A 24,903-nucleotide genomic window follows, 5' to 3' on the forward strand; every position below is an offset into this window, starting at 1 on the left:
ACTCCTGGTTCCTTGATCCAGAGGTGTATATATATCCAGATCCAGCTTTTTGTTCATCAGTCCAACAACGACGAAATTACACCTCTCCAACATACATGCCCGTTCGTCCATCCTTCCGTCTACTGATACATCATGGCCAAGCGACTGGGGTGGATGCTATCCTGCTGGGAGTTGGCCCCACCCTGCTTGGCCCTCTCCTTCTTGTACTCCTCCTCCTTTTGCATGCGCCTGTGGCGGTTCTCGTCGAGCTGGACGTTGCGCTCCTTGATCTTGTCCTTGCGGAACTTGCTCTTGCCTCCGCCGCCGGCGCTGTTGTTTGTTAGCTGAAGTTTACATCAGGGGAGGCAGGGGTTGGTTTAGGAGAGGTAGAAGGAGGGTTAGGATCAGGGTAGGATGGTGAGGGCTAGGGGTGAAGGAATACGGGACGCAAACGTACGAAAGCTCGAGGTTGATCTGGCGCGCGGGCGAGAGGCCGTCGTCGAACGAGGTGTGGTGCATCTTGTCGAGGCAGGTGCGCATGTTGGAGCCGTTGGAGAACTCGAGAAAGGCGATACCGCGGCAGACGTTGGGGTTGCCGTCCTTGTGGAGGCAGCGGATGGCCGAGGGCTTGTAGGCTGCGAAGTGGGCGTTGATGGAGTCCTTGTTTGCCGTGTAGGGGAGGTTTCCTGGGGGGGTTGAGAGAATGGTTAGCTGGGCGTCCATACTTGTTGGGTTTGGAGGTGGTGATGGTGATGGGAGGGATGTAGGCTGGACTCACCGACGAAAACAATGTACTTTTCCCTCTTTCCTCCCTCGGTGGTCTCTTCTTCTTGAGCTGCTGGCTCAGGCGCTGCTTCTTCGACAGGGGCCGCTGCCGCCGGCGCAGCCTCGTCCTTTGCCTTCTTCGCCTTCTTTGACTTTTTCTCCTTCTTCTCCGTCTTCTCCGTCTTTTCCTCGGCGACAGCAGTCTCTACACCATTGACCTCAGTCTCGGTCTCTGCAGCGGCCTCCTTCTTCTTCTTATCCTTCTTCTCTTTCTTGTCCTTCTTATCCTTCTTCTCCTTCTTCTCCGTCTTGACATCCAAATCTTCCTTCTTGCTCTTCTTAACCTTCTTCTCTTGCGCGGGCGGGTCAACGTCCATTGCGTCGGCGTCTGCTGATGCGTCCTCTACGGCGGCCTCGGCGGCTTTACGCGCTTCCTTTTCCTTGCGCTTGCGTTCCTTCTTTTCGGCCTTTGATTCCTCGAGGGCGATGAATTCTCCGCTTTCGGGTGCGGATTCGGCGGCGGCCTTCTTTTCTTTCTTTTCCTTCTTCTCCTTCTTTTCGGATTTGGACTTCTTCGTCGAGGACTCGTCTGCGACGGCGGCGGCGTCGGCCGTGGGCTCGGCGCGCTTGCGCTTCTTGGAGAGTTCTGCGGAGGCCATTGTTGCTGATGCTGGGCCTTGGACTCGAGGAAGATTCGAGATCGTTGGTATGAAGTGTCGAATTGAACGAGAACAACAAAGTTTGGGATTATAATTCGAAGGGTCCCGTAGCGGTCACCGTACTGTGGAGCAAGAAACGACGCGGTCAAGAAGGGGGAACTCGGTTCAAAATATTTCCCCTTTGAAAATTGTTGCCCAGAGACTACCTACGAACTTCGGGGGACCAAAAAAAAGTTTCGGTGTGGGGGCGCGCGAGCGATAAGGAAGGATAAGGAGCGGCGGGCAGCGATTAGAAAACTTTTATGGGACTGAGTGACCGTGCTTGGCTGGCGCGCGCTCACTCGTACACCGGTATACATGCGGCCGGCCTGTGGGGTACGATTCTATCGGAGGCGGGATCTCGGGCAGGGAGAGGGGAGTATGGGACGGACATTTGGATTTCGGCATTGGAGTGATTCGTTCTCTTCTGGCTCGGTTTGTATCGTTTCTGTGCTGATGAGATTTGGCTTGACTTGCTGGTGCTTGGGAAAGCGAAGTGACTCGTCTCTAGAAGGTAGGCTGCTGGCTTCACGCTGTTCATGTAAGCCACAAGGCTATGTGAACAAGATGCTCTTGGTTTCAACGGCATTTGGCTGACTTGGCTTCTCAGCGAGAGCCATGAGCTACTTGGAGAGAAAGAGATGTTTTCCTCCTCATTTGACAGATGTTTAGGGATTGCGGGTATCTGCGTGCAAAACCACTACTGTGTGGATGGTACGATCATCATCATCTGCCTTCCTTTGCGACTGTATGGGGTGTGTTGACGAGTGGTCTTTGGATACTACTTGGCGCCCAGCAAAAGCGAACACAGTCTAAGTACAAGTTGCTCGGCAGTATTGTACGTCATCTGTTAGGAGTTGTAAGAAAAACCACACATGTGTCGAATGGGTTGCCTACCTTACCAAGTAACGATTGCAGATTATGAAGGCTATCCTCTCTTCTAGGGTACTTGACGGAGGTCAATGGAGAGCACAACAGCTGCGGAACCACAAAGGCCCCCCTTCCTGCGACCCCTCGGCTGCTATTGCCCAGTCTCATAGAAAAAGGGGAAATGATATGAACTCCCTTTTGCCTCTGCAAGCTTGTCCAATAAGTATCAGGTAGTGTACACACAGATAATGAAAAGGTTCTTTCTTCACAAAGTCCGTCACTTCCCTCGGTCAGTCCGTCAACAACTGCCTGTCTGGAGGTGAGCTTTAGCAGACGGAAACATGCGCACTGTGAGTGCTCCAGTGCGGGCCCAAGCACCTAACGGATCTCTCCCCAGGCATCACCCAAGGGGCCTACCTCTCGTATGTACAGTGCGAGATTGAAATTTTCCTTCTCAACATCGAAATTTTTCATACGCAGCCCAGTTCTCATATCAACTACATCAAAATCCTCACCGAAACTAGTAAACCACCAAAAAGTCTTCACCTGAAATACGTCCAACCCCCCCGGAAACTCACTTCATTCAGGCATCAACCAGTATACCAAGACTTCCCAGAACGCAAACCCCACACGCCGACACACAGCAATGTCCAACACGAAAAAGAGAGCGGCGCCCAGCCAAGAAGGCGGCGAGGGCGGCCAAAAGGCAAAGAAGCAGAAGAAGAAGTCAGCCTACCAGGTCGACGAGACGCTACTCAACGCCGAGCTGGGAATCAACGAGTCCTTTGCCGTCATGGACAACCAGCTCCTCGCAGACTACACGGCGCAAAAGATTTCCCGCTTCGGTACGGATCTGAGTCCGGTTGAGCTTTCGGATCTGTCCATCTCTGGTGAGTTTTGCGACTCGTCATTTTTTTATTACTCCTTTCCCAATTACCTCGTTTTTTCATACGTATGATCCTACTCCCATAAAGAGAAGAGAATACTTTGGAGAACAAATGAATAAAAATCGTACTGACACAAACAAGCAAACGCCATCAAGGACACCACATCCTGGACGCAGCCCCGCGCCCTGGGCAACCTCCCCGCCTTCCTCGAGAACTTTGCAGAGAGGCCCGACAGGCTCTTCACGGCGCCCAAGGTCAAGGGCGCGCCGCACACCATCATCGTCGCTGCTGCGGGCTTGAGGGCGGCGGACGTCGTGAGGGCCGTGAGGAAGTTTCAGGGGAAGGAGAGTACCGTTTCCAAGCTGGTGAGTTTTCAATTATCTCCTCTTCTTCTCCTAGTCACTTTTTCACGCTCTGAATATTCTGTTTACCTTGAATCCCCTCACTCTTTTGAGATTCGAGTATTGGGGGGGGGGGGGACGTTTCTTCATACTGGTATCCGGTTTGAGGGGCGAAGATGGGAAGAAGGCTAACGTGGGTACATTCATAGTTTGCAAAGCACATGAAGGTAGACGAGCAAGTCCAGTTTCTACAAAAGACAAGAACGGGCATCGCGGTCGGAACGCCCGCCAGACTCATGGAGTTGGTAGACAATGGTGAGTACCGTAAACTAACCCCCCCCCCCCTTTTACGCACATCACTGCGGTTATGGACCTCCAAATAGCCACAACACGAGAGACACAGAGAACGTGCACAGAACATACATAGCCCAGAAAACATAGCAAACTAACTTTGCAAACCTAGGAGCCCTAAAACTAGACAAACTCCAGCGCCTCGTGGTCGACGCCTCGCACATTGATCAAAAGAAGCGCGGCATCATGGACATGAAGGACACGATGCTCCCGCTCGCGCGGTGGTTGTCGAGGAAGGAGTTTAAGGAGCGGTACGGGGACGAGCAGAAGCCTTTGGATTTGATTTTTTATTAGGGAGCGACGAAGAAAGGGTGGTGACGATGGCTGCGGGATTGCTATCGTGTATAGGTGGGAGCTAGGAGACGTTCTGAAGTAAAAGCATGGCGAGGTATTAGAGGAGAGGTGTGAAGTTCTCGGAAGAAGGGACGTAATGAGACGATTGTGATGGCTGCCGTCTCGGTATAGTACTACCGGGGTGACGATGGCGGGGAAAGAGCATCTGATGAAGGGCCTAGAAAAGGCTTGCTGGGAGCTTGCTGACCCCATATTATAGAATAGGCGCGTCAAGACGCGGGTCAAGGAGACAAATCGGAATCTACGGCGACAGCCGGTACTTGTTCAGATGTCACGCCCCGTCTTCGTCCAGTCTCACATGTCTTGGGATGATTTGGAAGGGAACGAGGGAAGCGTTTGTTACTCAGCTTCATCTGGGACTAGGTACGCCGGCAGATCACGGTCATGGTCTCTGGTCAAGAGGAAGGCATAGAGAGCATTTGACATCAAGTAATTCGCATCCGGCACTCAATACTTAAAGCTGGGTCTGCCCCGAGTCCGGCACATCCGGTACAGCGCCTGTTGGAAAGACTACTATCGCGGGAGAGAGCTTGAAACGCTGACGTCTGTCATGCCCGTTCCGACATGTACAATGAACCAAGACAAGGTCCTTGGACTATCGTACGCGGATGAGATTGGTGGTATTCCTCCTACGGCATGATGAGAGTTTTGTTCATTCACAGTCCACTTGCCTTATGACGGCAAGAGTGGACGACGCATTGGATGGCATCTTCTCCCCCACTTTGTCTCCATGGAAGTCTGCGAGATGGTGCTCTATGCATAATGGGATACCTCTTATGCAGTTGCTGACACTGGACCATTGACTGAAGGTGGTGGTGATATATTACACCCCGATATCAACAGAATCAGTGAAGCTTGGCGGTCTGAAGTCAGTCAGATGTTCCCCGCCAAAGTCTAGAAGGTAGGGATCGCCTGCGTAGAGTTAAAGTCGGCTCGGCAAGCGTTTGAGGTGACAATTCGAGCCCACACCTCCGGTACCAGGGGCCCTTTGTGTTCTCGATCCGTCACTTTAAATATAAGCCTAGACTAGACGAACGCAGCCGCGGGGCATGGATCGAAATAGGCGAGGGACGCCGACGGTCGAGGTGACTGTTGCAATGGAAGGGGGGAACGGCCAAGCAAAATCAAACTGGGGGTTTGGGATGAATGGCAGTTGAAGAGAATGTCCAGAACTGGACGGGTTTGAAGATCTTCTGTCGCAGTTGTCGGACTCGGGATGCCAAGTCGAATTCGTGCCGTGGTGTCTGGGACAGGGGACGGCAGGCTTGATACACTTTGTACGAGATCGACGTCGAGGGGACGGTTTTGGGATGACAAGAGGATGGAGACAGGCCGAACATGGGATGTCCAAGGGGTCGATTGTCAATTGCTGTCAAATCTTTAGTCGGTAGATGGATGTGATTATGCGAAAGGCAACATGTGTGAGTGTGAACAATGGAGGAAGCCGTATTGTTGCTTGAGTTATAGCAATAAAACCTCGTTGAATTGTAAGTGGAACCTATCAACGCCTCGACAGTGGAAGAAATTGGGAACTCGAAACATTCCATTGTCGAACGTTGAAGGAATCAAACCCTTGGCTAGCTCGAAAGTTCCAGTACGACTATTTGACAGACTTTTCTACAGCTGTCGCTGGTTAATAGCGATGGTCGAGCTGGAAGTAACCAGATGAAGATACGAGCACCACGAAACAGAGCATGTCCTGGATCGGCGGGCCACTTGAGGCATCTCCAGAGCTCAACGTATCCGTTCAAAAGGTGTGATGGTGTGTCCATTTCGTATCCGAGCTGAATTAAACCTGCGCGATGGCTACTTGGTACCCTTTAGCGATGTGTCACTGGGCTGATGTTGCCTCGCGTGGGTCTAAGATGATCTGCTGTTTTGATGCTTCAGGTTGCCGTGAACTGCTACCTCGTGCCTCAATACCAGGACAAATCGAGAGACATGCCGCTTTGGAGGGTGACTTTCGTTATTCTTCAACGCTGAGCACGGGTGGGCAGGCACGGCAGGACAGTGCTCAGCTTTCAACTGAGGGGGGCTAAGCTCGAAAGAGACTACGTGCCCGTTTTGTCGATTGGGGCGGCGGTGGCGGGCGGTGCGAGGTCTGTGTGATTTGCGAATGGAGTTGAAGAGGGGTGAGAGGCTGGGGGCTCCAGTTTATTCGTTTTAGCCCCGATAGTGGAGAGAGGGACGCCTCAGCGAAAGAGACCATTTGATGGTACTGGAGGGGAGGAGATTAAGGTAGTCGGCTGTCACCGGGGTCTCGATCTGATTGCGCTACAGTAGACATCAGTGTCGCTATTCATAGCATCCAACTGAATCGTCCTCAAGACATCCGTAGAATGTAGGGGAACTCACTTACCATCTGCAGTCAAGAGCTGAGGTGAGGTGTGGTTGTCCATCACGTCCTGACTTACGTCTGCCTCTGGGGCGCATAGCAGTGGCACTCGTCATGTAGATGGTCTTGTGCCTCTGAATCGCAAAAGTATCGCAAACACTGCCGGCGTCGAGGACGAATTGCTTTGGTCTCGTGCTCTGTTTGCATCTTTCGTGTCGGGTATCAAAATCAAGTACATAAAGGTAGGTTGTAACAACAAGGTACAAACGAATAATGTAAACGAAAAGCAAGGCCGTGCGACGAGGGCGTTGCTTCCAGCTGTCGCTTGCCGATTTCAGACATTTCTCTACCTCTCTCGCTCTTTCTATCCCGTCGCTTTTCTCCACCTCGCAGCTTCCTTCCGCCGCGACCCAAGGACCCCGTGTGCTCACCACCTTAGGTTCCTTCCTTCCTTCCTTCCTTCCTTCAGTTCTGCACCTGCGGCCCGGCTTCCATGCCTAATGTACTGCGTACATACCTTACGTACGCTAAGACCACGGCACTGTACCTTCGTAGTCTCGTCCCAAGAAATTCGAGAGTTAAAGAAAAAAAAAATAGCCCGAGACATCCATTCCATTGTCGGTTCCAGCAATATTCCAGATCAAAGTCTCTCCAAGCTCCAATTCCACGCGTCAACGCCGTTAAACGTCCACTATCGTATCTTCAGCCACCTACCTTACCAAAGGTAGACAGGTCCCTGACGTACCACTTTCGCCCGTCTTCGTCGATTTTCTCCAGGTCGTGGTCCCTCACTCGTCCCACGTTAATCCGTTCTCCGTGTGCTCCCCGGTCCATCAGCAGCTGCCCAGGTACCCACGCACAAGCGACGCCCATCTTCCATTGTGCAGCACACCACCACTACCACCACCTCAACCACCTCCTCCATCGCCGTCCCGCGCCCATCCGTGTATCCAAGGCCACATTTCATCCGCACGATACCCATCACTTCCCCGTCCGACCGGTCACATTGGACGACCCATACTCCCACGAACCCATCATCGAGCCTCTCGCATGAATTACCTCCGTTTCACCCCCTGCCTCTCCACCTAAACACATCCCCCAACTCTCCTCGCTCACGGTCACCACCACCGTCGCACCGGGAATCTACCTCTCACCACGGCAAAGCCGCAAATCCGCAAAGCTCGCGCCCTCACTCACCTCACTCCTCCACGCCACGAAACCACGCCTGTCCTGGCTTCTTCCTTGTCCCGTCCCGTCTTCGCAAGTAGCCTGCCGCCACCTGAGCCCGAGCCTCCATCTCGTATTACCTGACTAGACTTGCGCCGCATCGCTCAACTCCCCCCCGACCTCTCAAAATGGCCGACCTCCGCTCCCCATCCGACGACAACCTACCCTCCCACAACGAACAGCGCGACAGAGCAAGCAGCATGTCGCTAGGAAACACAGAAACCGCAGCTCCCTCACAGAATGGGGGAGCCGCAACGGCAAACGGCGGCCCGCCCGCCGGTACCGACACGGGCTCAGCGCCTACTTCTGAGGTCTCGCGCCAGGTCCAGGAAGTGCTATCATCAGACGTAAGGAGGCAGTCTGCTCTCTCTCCGGACCACCCGAATACTGACAATGGCCCAGATTGGTGTCGCAACCATGCTCAACCAGCTCAAGGCGAGTATCGCTTCCGCAAAGGTGAGACCGAAACCCGACCCCATTTCCCGACGAGGATGACAGCTGCTGACGGAGACTCTAGGAATTCGCACTCTTCCTCAAGAAGCGATCACACATCGAAGAAAGCCACGCCTCCTCACTCAAGAAGTTGTCCCGTATAAGCCAGGAAACAATGCACCAGCCCGACCACAGGCAAGGCTCTTTTGCGCAGGCCTACAGCGAAATGATGTACATCCACGAGCGCATGGCCGAAAACGGAACGCAATTCGCCCTCTCACTACAACAGATGCACGACGACCTGCTCGAGCTTGCCGCCGTGGCCGAGCGTAGCAGAAAAGGATGGAAGGCCAACGGCTTGGCGGCGGAACACAGGGTGGCAGAATTGGAGGCCGCGATGCGCAAGTCCAAGGCCAAATACGACAGTTTGGCTGAGGAGTACGACCGCGCGCGCACTGGCGACACCAGCAGGAACAGCGGCAAAATGTTCAGCTTGAAGTCCAAGTCTGGCCCCCAGCATGAGGAGGATCTCTTGCGCAAAGCCCAAGGCGCCGATCAGGATTACCAGGCCAAGGTGCAGACACTGCAGAGTGAGAAGGCCGAATTGATTGCGAGGACGAGACCGGAGGCCATCTCTGCTCTGCAGGACTTGGTCAAGGAGACCGACTCTGGTCTGGCGCTGCAAATGCAGAAGTTTGGTTGGTCAACGCATCGCTTCTTAGAGAACCTGAGCTAACGCAGTCGCAGCCTCCTTCAACGAGAAGCTGCTCTTGAGTAACGGTCTTAGCATTAGCCCCATCAAGGGCCAAGGTTCTGGTGGAGGACCGCGCAGTCTTCGCGAGGCCGTTCTGGCCATTAACAACGAAAAGGACCTTCACGATTACCTGACGTCTCACCACTCGAAGGTTGCCAACAATAACGGCGAGGTCAAATACGAGAAGAACCCGATCTTGGCAACCGCCCGCCAGCAAGCAATGGGCCACCAGCCCAATGCTTCGGTATCAAACGTACCGCAGGCCGCGCCATCCGGATCGTTCTCTGGGCCACCAGGAGGATCAAACCAGCAACAGCAACGAGATATGCCACCTCCTGCTAGACCCAGCAATTTCCAACCGCCAGCCGACTCTCCCCAAAGCTTTGCGCCGCCTAATATGCCGGCTGCTCAACAGCCAAGGCCATCGTCTCAGCAGCAGCACCCTTCTCCTCAAGCGCAGCAGCACGGCCGTAGCTTCAGTACTAACAACATGCTGAACCAGCCCAGCCAACAGCAGCAATTCCAGTCGAACCGCAACTCTGGTGTTGTAGCGCCAACGTACAATAGCGGTGGCATGTCCTCTCAAGGACCGCCACAGCTAGGAGCATTGCCATTCCAGACATCGCAGTCGCCTCCGCCGCCGCAGCAGCAGCCCCAGCAACGAGCGCCGCCGCCACAAAGCCAGTACCAGCCTCCTCAGCAGCACCAGGCTCCACCGGCACAACAGTATCCTCCTCAAGGACCACCACCAGGTGCAGGAGGATACCCTCAGCAGAACAGACAATCCCCTCCTCTCGGCGGTCCTTCCGGGCCGTCGCCCAATGCCGCGAGGCCCACATTCGGGCTAAGCCTGCCTCGCTTGTATGAGCGAGACGGCTTGCCTGTGCCCATGGTCGTCTATCAGTGTATCCAGGCAGTGGACCTCTACGGACTTGGCGTCGAGGGCATCTACCGACAGTCCGGCTCATTGACGCATATCAACAAGCTCAAGACCATGTTCGACACCGACTCGAGCAACCCAGCGTTGGATTTCAGAAATCCCGAGAACTTTTACCATGACGTCAATAGTGTTACTGGCCTGTTGAAGCAGTTCTTGCGTGATCTCCCCAACCCCCTGCTCACTACAGAGCACCACAGCGAGTTGATCGAGGCAGCCAGTACGTTGTCCTTTCTTGATTGATTTTGACTATCACTAACCCTTCCCAGAACAAGAAGATGACATCGTTCGCCGAGACTCCCTCCACGCCATCATCAACAGCCTCCCCGATCCCAACTACGCCACTCTGCGCTCGCTGACCCTCCACCTCCACCGCGTCATGGAGAACTCCCATGTCAACCGGATGAACTCCCACAACCTTTCCGTCATCTTTGGCCCCACGGTCATGGGCACCGATCCGGCAACTAGCATCGCCGACGCCGGATGGCAGATCAAGGTTGTCGATACAATTCTACAAAACACCTACGAGATCTTTGACGACGAATGATTGCGGCATGGCTTGCACTCGTTCTAGCGTCCCTGTTTCAAGTCCTCAAAAATTCGCAGGTCTCCTGATCTAGGTTAGATTGGGCCGAAACGTACATACAATCGCCCATGTATTCAGGCGAGGAATTATCCGCCGGCAACAGGTCTTTCAAGATCGGTTCAAAGGCATGGATGTTCACAAAATGGTCTGGATTCAACGGGTTTCGGCAGAGCGTAAGGGGTGGCGTTTGGGGGTTCAGAACTCCATCCTTTTTCTTTTCAAATTTCAGGGATACCAGGGTTCTGTAGCACATCACAGCACAGCGTCGCGTTCAGCGTCCTCTTTTGATTTCTCTTCTTCTCTTTGCAGCTCTCTCCTTCCTTTCTCATGTGGTCCTTTTGTCGGACGACTGCCGGGGCGGCCTGGGAAACATCGAATGGAGGGGTGCCGTAGGAATATGTAGCAACCTGGATGAAGGGGATGAGCGGAAAATATGAGCAATCAATTCGTTCGTGTGATATTTTGCTTTGTGCCTTTGCGTGAATGTTGGCATATATTTTAGAAAGGCCATGATGTGGTGTATATAGGTCTATCGTTGTGATTGTGGTTACTAGGTTGCCTCGTTCTCGCCCACGACTCGAGGGCACGGCTGACTTGTGTCACATTGGTGGGCTAAGGAATGAATGCTCGAGAGGGCCACGGAAGGTGTTTCTGGTGCGTGGAAGGCAGCTCCGTTCGGTTACTATGACTCAGATACTCATCTCTCAGTAGTAACGCGCTCGTTTTGTATCGTCGTGTATCACGCTCGTATTCGTTCCCTTTGGAATACAGGATAATGACCCCTTAAAACGTAAGGCTGTCTTGTAACTCTTTTGACCTGCACTCTGCTAAGTTAGTGCGTTCACGGTAAAGGTCGGAAGTATCCCTAACCCAAGAGCGAGCCCGCTCCCTTCTCTAAGTCAAGGAGGAGCTGTAAGCAGAAAGAGTCTTAATCGCATCATGAATGGGAGAGATGACGGCAGCGGGCAACGGGTCTCTCGGTCCATCGAAGGAGCGAAGTCAACTACACCAGACTTGGAACTAATAAAGCATGCTCATCATTCTTGTATTCCTGCCTCAGTGCTTTATGCTAAAATGTATAAGGTGCCGCGTTCTAATACTCGTGAGAGGTCATTACAAACCATATCGAAGAAGTGATCACAGTAGAAGCTAGTCGAGCTTTGAATGGTCGAGGGAGATGAGCTGCCTTTTATAATTTTGGAGTCGATGCGATAGGACCTAGGGACAGAGTAAGGTAGACATTTTTAAAGACCACGGGTGTTTATCCTCGTTTATCGTCCTGCCGTTCGGGGTGACGAATACGTTAGGGAAGCGGGATCTAGAAAAGAGAACGTGGCTGTGATAGGCTTTAGGTCTTTTTGTTAGTAAGAGAATTAGGGGTTTTCCAAGAGTGTCAAGGGGAGACAGAGAGAGAGGAACAAGAAAGGAACTTAGAGTCTTTTGAATTTCTCTCCATTATCATAGCGGACAAGTACGATTACTTAGTCTGTTCTAGGCTTGCCAGGGTGCGTCTTGTATATATCTATGTGATTGATCTATATAGGCTTGTGAGGAATCTCTTGTTTGCTCTGATATAAAATGCCGTAGACACCACCGAGAATATCTTCCTATCCATACGAAGCAGGAAGTAATGGTTAAGTGACGAGGCTCTTACAAGGACAGAGATCTCATATGACATTTCATTCGTGCGGTGTCATAATCTAATCCCACTAGACAGCACCACGGGCTCGGAGCATACTTTGCCCTCCGAACCGAAACCCTGAGCTTCGAGCATAGATTGGATGGATGAGCTGACCTCTCCCATTTGGACCTGATGGGATCACTCGTGTGTAAAAGACAAGGGAAGGTAAAAATAGTAGAGACCGAGAAACTCCATATCCACTTTGGGGGGACATTCTTTATGTGCCACGAAATGGAATCTCAAGCTGAAGCTGGGCAGGTGACCCCCCTTGGTGCTCAATCTTCTACCTGATCTCTTGAAGTGCCGCAGCCTTTCATCAAGTCCTTCTCTAGCTTGATAAGGGCCATGTCACCTTGTTCACTTTATCTTTTCCTATAACAGGCCCTGTTTTAGCCACTGGGGTTCCTGATCCCGTTGGCATGAGGCAAACTATGGCTGAAGACACAGCTCACGCAGTGCTTTGCGGACGTTGGGGCACTCATCTGGCTGCTCCAGCTAGGAACCCCACATTTGGCCTCGCATCTTGCTAACCAGCAAAGGCGCATAAGAAGCGGTTGGTGCGAGCACCCCAGTCAAGAGACGGCAGGGAATTTCTTGGTGTCACGGAAGTTCCGGTCTCTCCTTAGTGATCTCGGAGGTAGTGGTTCTAGATCTTACTGCCGGGTATAGACACGCTAGCATAAGACGTGAACACGAGCTAGATAAAGAGTGTAATGGGGGTTTGGTCCTTTCTTACTTTCCTTTGATGTCTCTTAAGGTAGATGTAAACACATGTGATCTGGGTGGTACCAACATGCATGCTGTCAGCCTAGGCGTTCAGGAAGTCGCAGGTCGATGAGCATTATCACGAGCCTACTTGGCACCCTGACTGTCTTTATACCAACCGCGCCCCCCTCCCACCTGGCTTCATGGCCCTTTAGCGAATTTCTGTCAAAGACCAATTGCCTGATTGTGTCCGTACTCCTGACTTGAAAGGAGGAAAGACATCCAAGGCCAAACAGGACCGAACGAGGTACTGGGTTCGTCGACCCTTTCTAGACACACAGGATTTTGTAACTCCTTGGGTTCTTCCGACTGAATGAATGGTGTGATTGAGGCTAGAGGCTCGTTGGCAGATTTCCGCCAGGCACGCTCACTCGTATGGCCATGGGATAGGCCCTTCGAGTAAACAAATTCAGAAATTCCAGGTTTGATACAATACACGCCTCAAAGAGTCAGGTCAGACAGGTTCTACAGAGACGTATCCGATACTGTAGCCTAGGACTTTTGCTTGAGAGGATGCGTGGAACTAGACCCGTCCACAAGCTTAGTCATGCGAGGTTCGGCCCCAAGGTTCAGGGCAGGATGTCATTTACTTGTTAGCTAGCACTAGAAGTCATGAGGCAGTCACGACACTCTACGAAATCATTTGGTGCATCCGCAGTGATCTGGCGCGAGGCATGACAATCTATCTTATTATAATTTACGGAGTAAAGATGTTGAGGGATGCCTCGGGCTCTAAAAATTGATGACTAAGCATCTAAGATTGAGGATCGCGATATCAAAACACCAGAAAGCATCACCAAGGCACTTGGAAACATCATCAAAACAATCACTCCAAATGGCAAAAGAGTTCACCCCCCCGGTGCCGATTTGAGGGCTACATCTCTTGGTGCTCATGCTGGGACTCGAACTCGATCGCTAAGCCTGTCGTCGAGTAGGCTGGTTGGCGTGAATAATTGGTGACCATTAACCATTCCACCACCCACGCCACAGTTTGACCTGACCCCCGACCTAGGGGGCGCCTGCTGTGCTGGTGACAGGAATAGAGTTGGAGGGGCCTATATGGGGTGGCAGCCTTGTCACCTGGCCATCAAGGTGCTTTTTTCCTGACCTAAGCTGGAGAGGCTGCGCATCTTCTTCATACCATCGCACGCAGCGGATGGATACAATGAAAATGTGAAGGTGTGAAAATCAAAAATTGCCACAGCGATGGCCCCGAAGGACAATCGAGAGAGGTCTACTCCGCGATGTGCAATGCAGGCATCCCTCTCTGCGGTCCGGATTTCTTGATCCCCAGACCGCCCATGAAGGTAAGTATGAAGAAGAGAAGAAGGGAAAACAAGCAAAGGGGAGGAGGAGGTCGGCCTTATATAGGCATTCACATGGGGACCTTGCGGGCTGAGGCCACCATTTCGCTTCCGTGCAAGGGTGGAGCTTTGGGGATAGGCCAATGAAAGAGCACAGACGAAGGAGCTGCCTGCCGTAGCGGAGATGAGTCCGGATCAATTCCGGAGCTTTCCAGCACCCGATCACTCAACGCATGCTTCAGCATTTTGCTTAGGTAGGTGGAACATGAGGTGCAATGAGCTTCTCATTGCTTCTCTCATTATTGATGCCGCATGGCTGAGAAGAGATAGGCTCCGTGGTCAGAAACTACCTCAGTGTTTTGTTCGGAAAAGACAAAGCATTTCCGATCTTCAGGATGATGGGCGATGCATGAGATGGGACATGATGAAGGTGTTTCATCCCTTGCATTTTCTTCTATGTCCCAACTTCATAGAGGCACAAAAGAATCCATCCTATGCCTGCAAATAGGCCGTTCATCTGATTTCGGGCACCTCTCATTCAGCCTTTCAAAACCCGGGGTGTCAGATGGACATCCAAGCCGCCCTTCTCCCATAGAATGTAGACCTTTGTCTCAGCGTACCAGTTCGCTGTCTCCGCTGCTGAGCGGATATCGAAGTTCCAGATTAGTCTCGCGAGAATCAACCTCATCTCGGCATAGGCAAGACTAGATGATTACCTGTCAGCGGGGATCCCAACGGTGCCGACTCCGTCGTCTGAGCCATGGAGAACGTCTTGAGGGCTGCTCACTTCTTCCCAATGCAGTTGCGAGGGCCGATGGAGAACGGTTGCAGAGCCTGCTTGGCATCATTTGCAAACCGCGGGTCTCCTAAGAATCGCTCCGGGATGAACTCCTCCGGCATTGCGAAGTGGTCGGGGTTATGGTAGACTGACCAATGCCAGGTATCCACTACAGTCTAGAACGCACGATTCTCAAAGTCAGCGCGCACATAGCCCCCCATAACACCATGAATAAGACACCGCGGGGAAGTAACTTACACCTTGCGGAATAAATTCGCCGAGAATCGTATCGCCCCCTTCGCCAATGGCTCGCGGGCTGGGACCAGGTACCGGCGGGAACATCCGCAAGCTCTCGTCCAAGACGGCCAGGAGGTACGGCAGGTTTTGCACGCTGAGCATATCGATCTCATCCTCCGTCGTGAATGCCGATCGAACCTCGTCGTTGAGTTTGGCTAACACGTGTGGGTTGGTTGCGAGGAAGTACGTTGCCGCAGTCAGCAGCGTGGCTGTCGTTTCCGACCCGGCGATGATGAGGACCATGGCATTGGAGGTCATCTCTTCGAACGACATGGCCTGGATTGATATGTTGGCAACCGGCTTACAGCACCTGGCAGAAGATCGACCTCTTCTGGGATATTCTGACTAAAGTGGCGGCACTCACCTGTCCTGCTGATTCTGACTTCCTGATCATTGCATCCACGAAATCAGGCCGGCTCTTCCCAAGCTCCAGCCTCTTCCGCAACTTCTCCCTCGACAGCTCCCGGTTCTGAGCATACTTACCCATTAGCTCCCTAGGAAGCGTCAACATGAGAAGCGGCTTCAGCCACGGCAGACGCCGGAAACTCGTCAACATGGCCATGTTCTTGATACTCTTAAAGATGAGGTCGACCCAAGGGTGATACGTGCTATCCTCAAGACACCCAAAGGGTTCTCCAAACGCCAAGTCGCCAATAACGTCAAACGTGGTAAAGTTGAACCACTTCTCCACATCCACCGTCTGCTCGCCACCTCGCGATGCCTTCCGCAGCTTCTCAAAGAGGGTATCGACGTACCCCTTGATAATAGGCTGCTGCGCGAGCATAGACTGCGCCGAGAACCCGTGCGCCAACGCCCTGCGGAAGCGGCTGTGGTCCCCGCGGTCGGCGCCGATGATGTTGTCGCGGTTCGGCAGGGCGTTGACGGGGTCTTTGCCGTTCTCGCCGGTGAAGCTCTTGCGGTGGCCTCGGATCTCTGCCATGCCGTCCGGGTGGTTGATGGAGAGGTGGTTGGGGCCTACCCGGACGATGGGGCCGTACTTTTGATGGAGTTGGAGGATCGTGAGGTGACAGGTGCCGGCGATGAATTCGCGGACGTAGGGGACGGAGGAGATTGACCATAATTTTGGGCCGGGGAATTTCCGCAGGGGGTTGAGGTAGAGCTGGTAGATGGCGTATCCTATGAAGTATGCGAGGAGCTGTGTGAGGGGTGAGTATTCGGTCCGTCTGAATGTGCTTATGGGGATTCATAACAGGATAGAAAGGTCTGGCTTACAGTAGAGAGCGCCGCGATTGGCATAATCAGCATCAAAGACCACCGGGCCTCGTCGAGGCTGAAGGATTGCAACATATCGTTTCCTTGATCTGAAGAGGGGCTTGGGTGTCAGTAGTTGATGTCCAGTAGCGTCCCGAGATCGATCAAGCAGGCTCTTTATAAAAAAGAACCCTTTACTCTTTTGCGCTTCCATTCAAATGTGATATCACTACACACACCCTTTTCACGTCTCCTCGAAGCCGTTTCATCGGCTTTCACTCGCCCGCATCCCTGATTCCGTCCCAATTACCAAGCGAACCCCTCTTATTCGTCACAGAACACACAAGGTCATTAGCTCCATGTAACCGTAAACCCGCTGCACTGATTCAAGATTTCCCAAATTCAAACTCGATAACGTTGATCGCCCGGCCGTGATTCTCCTCCCCCAGACTTTGACCAAAATTGCGGTGCCCGAACTCCGCCAGCTCCATGCAGGAGCGGACTACTCCGTTGCGGAACGTGCTTTCGGGCGGCCGTTCTATGAGCTCCGGGGCCGAAAAGATTGGCCCGTCTTCTCATTGACGACGTTCGTCTCTTCTTCGGTCCCATTCATGTCAGAAAACGACACAAGTGGTCACTTGTGATTGGGTTGGTCTCCGAAAGAAGCCTCGAATTCAATCGTCTTGCGTATCTCGTATCCCGGTAAACCTTGAAGACACTTTCGGCTTGTTGGGGCGTAGAACGACACATCATGGAATTAACTCAGCATCTTTCGAAGCTTTTTACTCGGCGTTAGGGCGATTCCAGTCCCTATTCCGATATCGTCTCAGGCATATTGCGAGGGTGAATGAGCGTTCCATCCACTGCCTAGTATTCCGGGCTCACACATAGGCTTCATGAACACGACTCAGACTGAGTTGTAGGCTGTTAATGAGGTTTTGGTATAATACTTGTGTGAACATGACAGAATTCGCTGTGAAAAGATGTCGCTGCCGTTTTGTAAACGACGAAGGGTTTCGCCAGGTGAAAGGCTTATACCAACATAAGTGTGTCCGGATGTGTGCTGGTGATGCGTGCCAAACCAGGATTAATTAGGGTGGATGAACTTTACTCGTCCTGGCTCGACGAAACCCAACAATCACACCAACTAGCTTGGATTCCTGGCCCGCTGAGCGTAAAAGAGATTAATCAATCATTCCTGCGCATGTCAAGATAAAAAGGAATTAGATATTCGTTTTTTTTTGGCAAAAGGAAAGGACCGACCGCGGTTCGAACGCGGGGCCTAGAGATAACTGCGTGGAACTGCAATCTCTCGCTCTACCACTGAGCTATCGATCCTACTCAGATGATGACAAAAAGTGGGACTCCGCGCGCATAAGAACCCAGCAGTCTCTGCCGCTCTAACATCTCGCTCGGAGCTTCCATTCAGGTCACAGTTTTCCTTTTGAGAGGCATCCCTAGTTTGATTAATTTGTTGGTCTTGGAAGGCGCCAGATGAGCCGAGTACTTCAGATGATCTTTAGTTGAAGGTGGTCTGCCATCGATGTTGTGCAAAGTCCACCTCATGATGCCACATGAAGATGGAGAGGCGAGGGATATGTGTTAATCTGGACTTGTGCTTTCATCCAAACAACAGTGGTGATTGTCGAAGTTGATGTTGATCTTACTTGAGGTGATAATGGGGCACTGTGTCTCATCCCTTCTTTTTTTGGTGCCCAATTTTGACTTTGCAATTTGATCTTCAGCGCCCAAGAGATTATCATAGTTTACCTATAGCAAGAACTGAGCACTTGTGACTACAGTAGTGAGAGCAGGTATATTCTGACAAGCTCTTGGCGACTTTGATGGTTGAAGCAACGAAGCTTACACTATCCGTACGGCATACGCACAAGGCCTCGCCAGTCTATCAGTGACTCACTACTCATTGTGTGGATGCCCCCATTAGAGAAAGCCAGAGCGAGGTAAATGAAGCCGGCGAAGCACGCTATCAATCTCACAGTCTCTCGTCCAGACTCCATGCTCTGATACTCCAAATCTAACTATTAGGTAAACAACGACCACAAGAGTCACAAACACAAACGGGGAGGTACGAATGCACCTCCAAAGCGGGGTCATAGCAGCTTGCGTTTCCCCAATCTCTCCCAGTGAACCCAGTGAACCCTGAACATCTACAACTGAGCCAGCCGGGTAGCGGCGGCCTCCGGTAGATGTTAGCGTTGCAGCGCACCCCTGGCACTGGTGCATTCCGCCTGCGACAGGTGCAGCTCTCCCCCGAATCTGGACCACCCGACCACACGGGGCCCTGCACCTTAGACTCCTCAGTTGGGGAAAAGTGGACCCGACGAGCTCCATGGGGCGGTGGAATTCAACATCACTTCGTTACGCACCACGGAGGCTCTGACTACATTCCTTCTTACAACCTTTCTCCTTCTGCTCCTCGATACTGCTTCAACCTTCTTCCTCATACACAACTTGTAAAGCTTCACTTCGTCATTGGGAGTCGCGTAATCTCATAGATTTGATACCAGACAGGAAGATAGCGACACGAATCGGGTACCCCTCCAAGAGCCGTTACCCCTCCCCACCCCGCCATCTTCAACCTCACTCTCACTCAACCTTGACCTCGATTCGGAAGGTAGCCCATCATGACGACAAGATACAGAGTAGAGTGTAAGCAAACCAAAATTCCAACTCTCCATTGAGATAACCTCACCAACTAACGCTTGTACAGATGCTCTCAAGACCCACAGACGAGACCAGTTCATAGGTACGGCAGCATCCGCCAAGCTCATCGAGTCTCATGACAAGTGTCTAGAGACTCACCTCGAAGCTGAGCTACAACGGCTCTCTTACTCAAGTGACAGCTGGAGGAGAGAAGATCGTCAAGAATCTAGCCAGCAGCGAAGTCGCTGTCCTATTGTCTCCCCAGCTTATCATCGTCAGCCACCTTGCGATCACCGCAATGTCCAAAGCCTCACGATCAAGCTGTCTCTTAGCTGGCAACTAGCTAACCCTCACCTCCAGAATGGATTAAAGGTCTCCTGGCAGTCCCCTTTGTCCTCTACTCCCAGCCCACCGGCGTCTTCGACACGAGAGCGACGAGCATAGCCCGCATGGCAGAGGAATCCCACCGCCGCTACGCCGAAATCTTTCGCGACGTCGAGCACATGATAGACGACCACAGTAAGCTTCCTCCAGTCTCATCTCGCTGACTTTAGCTCATTCACTTCTCTCCCCTTTGAATCGAGTTGTCAAAGTTAACACACCCACAGTAACCCGTCAAGACGAAGACCTCCCCTCAAAACTGAAAATGCTCGTCCCCTCAGCAGGGCCCTTCTTCACCCGCCTCCCCCTCGAAGCAGCCTTCACCCTCATGGACGCAAAACGCCTCATCTCCTCCCGCCGCTACGTCTCCCCCTCCTTCAACGACGTCCGCCTCATCCTCAACGCCGCCCAAATCCTCGCCGTCACCAGTCCCAGCCCCAGTCCAAACCCATCCACCACCACCACCGTCACCTCCCTCCAACTCGCAACCTTTGACGGAGACGTAACCCTCTACGACGACGGCGAATCCCTCCTTCCCACCTCCCCCCTCATCCCCCGCCTCCTCTCCCTACTCCGCCGCGACATCAAAATCGGCATCGTCACAGCAGCAGGCTACACAACAGCAGACCGCTACTACGACCGCCTCCACGGCCTCCTCGACGCCATCGCCGCCGCGCCCGACCTATCCCCGATCCAAAAGGCCTCCATCGTCATCATGGGCGGCGAAGCAAACTACCTCTTCGAATACGACCCGTCCTCCCCGCACCTCCTGGCCCCCGTCCCGCAGGAGCAGTGGCTCACGCCCGAGATGGCATCCTGGTCCGACGCCGACATCTCCGCGCTCCTCGACGTCGCCGAGGGCGCCCTGCTCGAGTGCATCCGCACCCTCAACCTCCCCGCCACCCTCCTCCGCAAAGACCGCGCCGTCGGCATCGTCGCAACCGACCCGGCCGTCCGCATCCCGCGCGAGTCCCTCGAGGAAACCGTCCTCGTCGTCCAGAAAATCCTCGAGCTCTCCGCGCTGGGATCACCCGCCCAAGCAGCCGGCCACAGCACAATCGCGCCCTCTGCCCCTGCCTCTTCCACCGAACCAACTGCTGTCCGCCGCCGCGTCCCCTTCTGCGCTTTCAACGGCGGCCGCGACGTCTTCGTCGACATTGGCGACAAGTCGTGGGGCGTGACCGTCTGCCAGCGCTGGTTCGCCGCCAAGGCGGGACACCCAGAGACCCCCATCGCCGGCGAGAAGACGCTGCACATTGGCGACCAGTTCCTCAGCGCCGGCAGCAACGACTTCAAGGCCCGGAGCGTGGGTACCACTGCGTGGATCGCGAGTCCCGGGGAGACGGGCGAGCTTTTGGATGATTTGATCGCGAGGATTTGAAGAGAAAAAGCGCGAGACACGGAAAAAAAGAAGAGAGAGAGAGAGACAGGGTAACAGAGGAGGCATGGTAATGATTTACCTCGGACAACGTTCCCCTCCCTCCCTTCTCTGGCTGCGTGACACCAGCCACCGATAGCCCGATTCCCCACGAGACCTTGAGGCCATGCAAACGACGTCGAAAGAATAGCTTTGTCAGTCTCGAAGTAGTCTTCGTCAAGGACAGGGAAAGGGCTCGAAGGGAGAGAGGACACGGGGCTGTCGATGTAGAAGACGACCAGACGAGTTTCAGTAGCAGGTTCATCAGCAAGGCTTAACTCCGAAAGGGGAATTGCTGGCCTGCAGCTATAGAGAACGGGGAAAGGGGAAGGGATAAGAGGGGGGAAACATGCATATTATGAGCTACACCAACATCAATTTTAATACCATTATTTTGACATCCAAGATTGAATCAGTTGGCTTCTTACACACGAACTCACTCCTTATGACGATTTGATCACACCAGCTTGCAATCACAGGCATGAGAATGTGAACAATGTATGCGTTGACAAATAACGGTCAATGACCGTGGTAGCAATGTTTATTCTTGTTCGGCTATGCCTGTACATCGCTTCTTGCAACCAACCTCCAGACATCACGCACCGGCCGTCTATCTAGTTGTTGCATTGCCAATGTGCTGATGGATCAGCCTAGGAACAAAGTTCCATATGCCTCCCTTCCACGACGTCTGTCGCGTCGATTCGTCCTTGCTGCCACTTCCACCCCTACCTAGGCGTCTGCGCCTCCATTGACACCGTATCCATTGAAAAAAAAAAAAACCAAGCCAATTCGTGAGAAGGAATTCCAATCCTCCGGGGGGTATTGTGCATTTTTGTGTAAACACCGTGAAATCCGTGCCATGAGAAAAATCGAGTGATGCTGCTCCGTGGAACACTGAGGGAACCCTTCCAGTCATCCTGTCTATCGCCGGGGAATTGAAAAGCAAGCCGCCCACCGTGTGGGAATATACATAGGAAAAGAGGTGAAGGGGGCTGGTCTATAGTGAAAAGCCAAAGCCAAGTGAGTGTAGAAGGTCCACAACTTTGTACACAGAGGCGGATCGTATGTGCTGAATGGGATCGGAAATTATGAAAAGTCTATGCGCGGGTTTCGGCTGTAGTGATGAGGAGAACTGGCTCCTGAGAAAAAGAGCAGTGTTGACTTGGTTCTGCGACGTTTAGAACATAGCGCCCAACGGAGCTCCAAAGTTGGTGCTCTGCTTGAGCTTGAGGGGAATGTCAATTTCCTCGAGCTTGCTCTGCGACTCGGAGACGTCGTCTCTATCCGAGGAAGAAGCTCTGTCGCTGGTCGAACCCTTGTCGCTGGCGGCATCTGTGTCCGCCTTCGCTACGTAGAGATTCTCTTTCGCCTCCAAAGGCTCTTCGACGAGTTCCGGAGTTGGCGCCTTCATGCAAGTGGGAACGGCGTCGGCGCCGCTGCTTACGTCTTCAAGTTTTTCGGACAAACGCTTGAAGAAGATTTCGTCATGAGCAGGGATGTTGCGAACCATCAAGGGGCCCTTCAGGGCAACGTCGTCTGCCGCCTCCAAGGTGGGGAGGGGCTCATCGGTACCGCGATAAGCGTCATCCTGAAGATCGGATGAGTCTGCTCTAGCCCTGACATCATACAGCGTTGCCGGGTTCGAGCTCATGTCTGTCGGTGCCAAAGTCGGTGTAGAGCCTCCACTACCATCAGCGACTGTCGCAACTTCTGTGCCAGGAGCTGTTCCCAGAACGGAGAGGGAATGGCTGGGCGTGTGGCCAGCGTGCATGACGAGTCTAGCAGGCTCGGGAGCGGCGAGCACCTCGAGGGTGTGTTCCTGAGTAGGGCTTCGCCTAGACTTGCCAGACTCTCCAGGCGGAGAGACGGCTCTGGAAGAGTTCTTTGAGTTTTCCGGGGGAGTCATGCCGGAGTCGATGAATGTGCTCTTTTGAATGGCGGGTGCCTTGAGGGGGACACCCTCAAGCTGAGGGTTGATAATTTGAATGTCGACAATGGGGACAGGCTCCTCGTCCTTGGGAGAGCCGAGGAAGTCGACGGGATCTGCGGTAGTGGGCTGCATGTTGGGGTTGAGTGGGATGAATGGCGAAGACTCTGGTTGCCTGGAAGGAGAAATCCGGGAACTACCAGGACTAATAAAGTGAGATCGGATATGGGCTGGCGAGACAGAGGCTGAAGAAGAGCCATTAGTCGGCCTCCGCTGTGCAGTGCCGTTCGAGAGGCCGAACCGCGCGTCATTGGGTTGCGAGGAGAATCCTGGGAAAGAAAGTTCAGTGGAGCCGTCGGCCCCACCTCGCGTTCCTGTTCCTGGAATTGCAACAGTGACGCCGGCGACTTTGCCCGCCTTCTCTAGCTCGGCTCTTTGCAACGCACCTTGCAGCCGAATCTTGTCATTGTCGATCGCTGCAACTTGCTCTTTGAGGCGGCGGATCTGCTCCGTCAAGTCGTTCTTTTCGGCTTCCCATGCAAGACGTTCGTCTTCCATAATCATCCGCTCCTCCTTGTATACTTCCTCGACACGTTCGCGGTTGGCTTCCATGTACTTGCGCTCGGCTTCCCAGGCCTCCCGAATCCGCGCATTCTGCTGAGCGAGGCGTCTAATAATCTGTGCTGACGGAGGAGCCGAGGCTGCATCGGCAGATACTGATCGTGGGTGAGGCATTCCGTTCGGAGAGACTCTGGTCGTCGACGAAAACGCAGAGGGGTTGTGGCCGTTCAGTTGTTCGAAATGACTCGGCGAGACGACTCGTGGTACTTGGTCGTTCGAAATCGTCTCTCTGTAGCCGTTTGTGCCGTTGACGCCGTTGGGGTGTAAATGGGGTGAAAGAAGGCTTTGCGTTTGCGGCGGATAGCGCACAGCGCCGGATGATTGGGGAGAGTAAATGGAGTTGCCCGTGGCGCTCGTCGTCGTCGTCGATCTATTGTCGAAATAACAGGAGCTCGCCATTCGATTGAGTGACAGCGGAGAGATGACGGCAGAGGGCGGCATATTGGGATCGTGGTCGGTAAAGGCCGATGGCAGGAAAGAGTCGGAGGCGAACATGATTAAGACTCTTGAGAAAGAAGGAGGCAGCTGGGGGTTGAGACCCAGGCAAGGAGCATCGACACCGGTGGTGGGATGGATGTCTTGGGGGGGCTTGCCGGCAGGGAGTGAGCGATGCGCAGTTGCAGCGTGCGTGCAGGAGGGATGACGCAAAAGCTGTTGGATGGCTTATTAGCGCAATTGCTCTCTCTCAGGGCGAGCGCCTCTTTGTGCCTTGGTCTTGGGGATACCTCGGTCGTGGGAAATTCTTGGGGTATGGTGAATTCCACAGCGAGGTATGCCAAAGAGTGAAGCCGAATTGGAATTTACCTAGCAATCGATTCGTCGGAAATCCGCCCTGGGGAGAATGTCGAAATGTAAAGATTCGCGCAAAGGTTGTGATCTGGTAATTTGGTTTGGTGGCGTAGAGTCGTCCGTTTCTTGGGTGAATCAGAAATGCTCCACTGGTGCGGATGTTGTATTCGTAGGTGAGTGTGTAGTTGTGTATGTGTGTTTACTTGTACGGTACCGGTTCAATAGCGTCCAGCTCTGTGTCGAGGGAGAGACGAGACTTGGTGGTGAGTCGAAGTCGCGATCCAGGTCACGGCATGACTAGCCCGACGCATGAAAGTTGTTTCCTTGTTGGGAGCTTTTTGAGTCGCGAGGGAGAGGATAGAAGACGGAGAACGGGAGAAATGACGGCGGCGATGGGGTGGTTATTGTAAAATGGGATGAGTCGTCTCCTATGGATGTGTGGACTTCGTACCTCAGGTGCACCACTGCGGAGAGGCAGACCTAACGGAGACGCAGTGAGGACGGGGAGCAAGAGGTGACCAGGGCGACGAAAAAGGGAATCTTTGGGCAAG

At 53.2% G+C, this 24,903-nt stretch overlaps 6 protein-coding genes across 6 annotated transcripts; 3 read left to right on the top strand and 3 right to left on the bottom strand.

Annotated features, from left to right (window-relative positions):
• Nucleotides 1–119: 119 nt before the first annotated feature.
• CPAR01_14988 (RNA recognition domain-containing protein) lies at nt 120–1,403 on the bottom strand (the record flags this gene model as incomplete). Its single annotated transcript, XM_060499238.1, has 3 exons — nt 120–309; nt 437–665; nt 758–1,403. 3 exons carry the CDS (start codon nt 1,401–1,403, stop codon nt 120–122), a joined length of 1,065 nt encoding a protein of 354 aa, XP_060342163.1.
• A 1,555-nt stretch (nt 1,404–2,958) lies between these two features.
• Nucleotides 2,959–4,185, top strand: CPAR01_14989 (uncharacterized protein; the record flags this gene model as incomplete). The annotated part of the gene is made up of 4 exons (XM_060499239.1): nt 2,959–3,202; nt 3,341–3,564; nt 3,750–3,855; nt 4,004–4,185. The coding sequence occupies 4 exons, from the start codon at nt 2,959–2,961 to the stop codon at nt 4,183–4,185; spliced, it is 756 nt and encodes a 251-aa protein (XP_060342164.1).
• A 3,750-nt stretch (nt 4,186–7,935) lies between these two features.
• CPAR01_14990 (beta-chimaerin) lies at nt 7,936–10,477 on the top strand (the record flags this gene model as incomplete). The annotated part of the gene is made up of 5 exons (XM_060499240.1): nt 7,936–8,154; nt 8,210–8,263; nt 8,325–8,937; nt 8,987–10,150; nt 10,200–10,477. The coding sequence occupies 5 exons, from the start codon at nt 7,936–7,938 to the stop codon at nt 10,475–10,477; spliced, it is 2,328 nt and encodes a 775-aa protein (XP_060342165.1).
• Nucleotides 10,478–14,804: 4,327 nt separating this feature from the next.
• Nucleotides 14,805–16,649, bottom strand: CPAR01_14991 (cytochrome P450; the record flags this gene model as incomplete). The annotated part of the gene is made up of 5 exons (XM_060499241.1): nt 14,805–14,970; nt 15,054–15,220; nt 15,303–15,641; nt 15,706–16,497; nt 16,575–16,649. 5 exons carry the CDS (start codon nt 16,647–16,649, stop codon nt 14,805–14,807), a joined length of 1,539 nt encoding a protein of 512 aa, XP_060342166.1.
• A 2,549-nt stretch (nt 16,650–19,198) lies between these two features.
• On the top strand, nt 19,199–20,979 carry CPAR01_14992 (IMP-specific 5'-nucleotidase; the record flags this gene model as incomplete). Its single annotated transcript, XM_060499242.1, has 4 exons — nt 19,199–19,223; nt 19,285–19,320; nt 19,578–19,736; nt 19,826–20,979. The coding sequence occupies 4 exons, from the start codon at nt 19,199–19,201 to the stop codon at nt 20,977–20,979; spliced, it is 1,374 nt and encodes a 457-aa protein (XP_060342167.1).
• Nucleotides 20,980–22,192: 1,213 nt separating this feature from the next.
• CPAR01_14993 (uncharacterized protein) lies at nt 22,193–24,058 on the bottom strand (the record flags this gene model as incomplete). The annotated part of the gene is made up of 1 exon (XM_060499243.1): nt 22,193–24,058. The coding sequence occupies one exon, from the start codon at nt 24,056–24,058 to the stop codon at nt 22,193–22,195; it is 1,866 nt and encodes a 621-aa protein (XP_060342168.1).
• Nucleotides 24,059–24,903: the final 845 nt, after the last annotated feature.

This window comes from Colletotrichum paranaense (genome assembly GCF_030867605.1).
Source record: "Colletotrichum paranaense strain IMI 384185 chromosome Unknown Scaffold_17.1, whole genome shotgun sequence".
Lineage (NCBI taxonomy): Eukaryota > Fungi > Ascomycota > Sordariomycetes > Glomerellales > Glomerellaceae > Colletotrichum > Colletotrichum paranaense.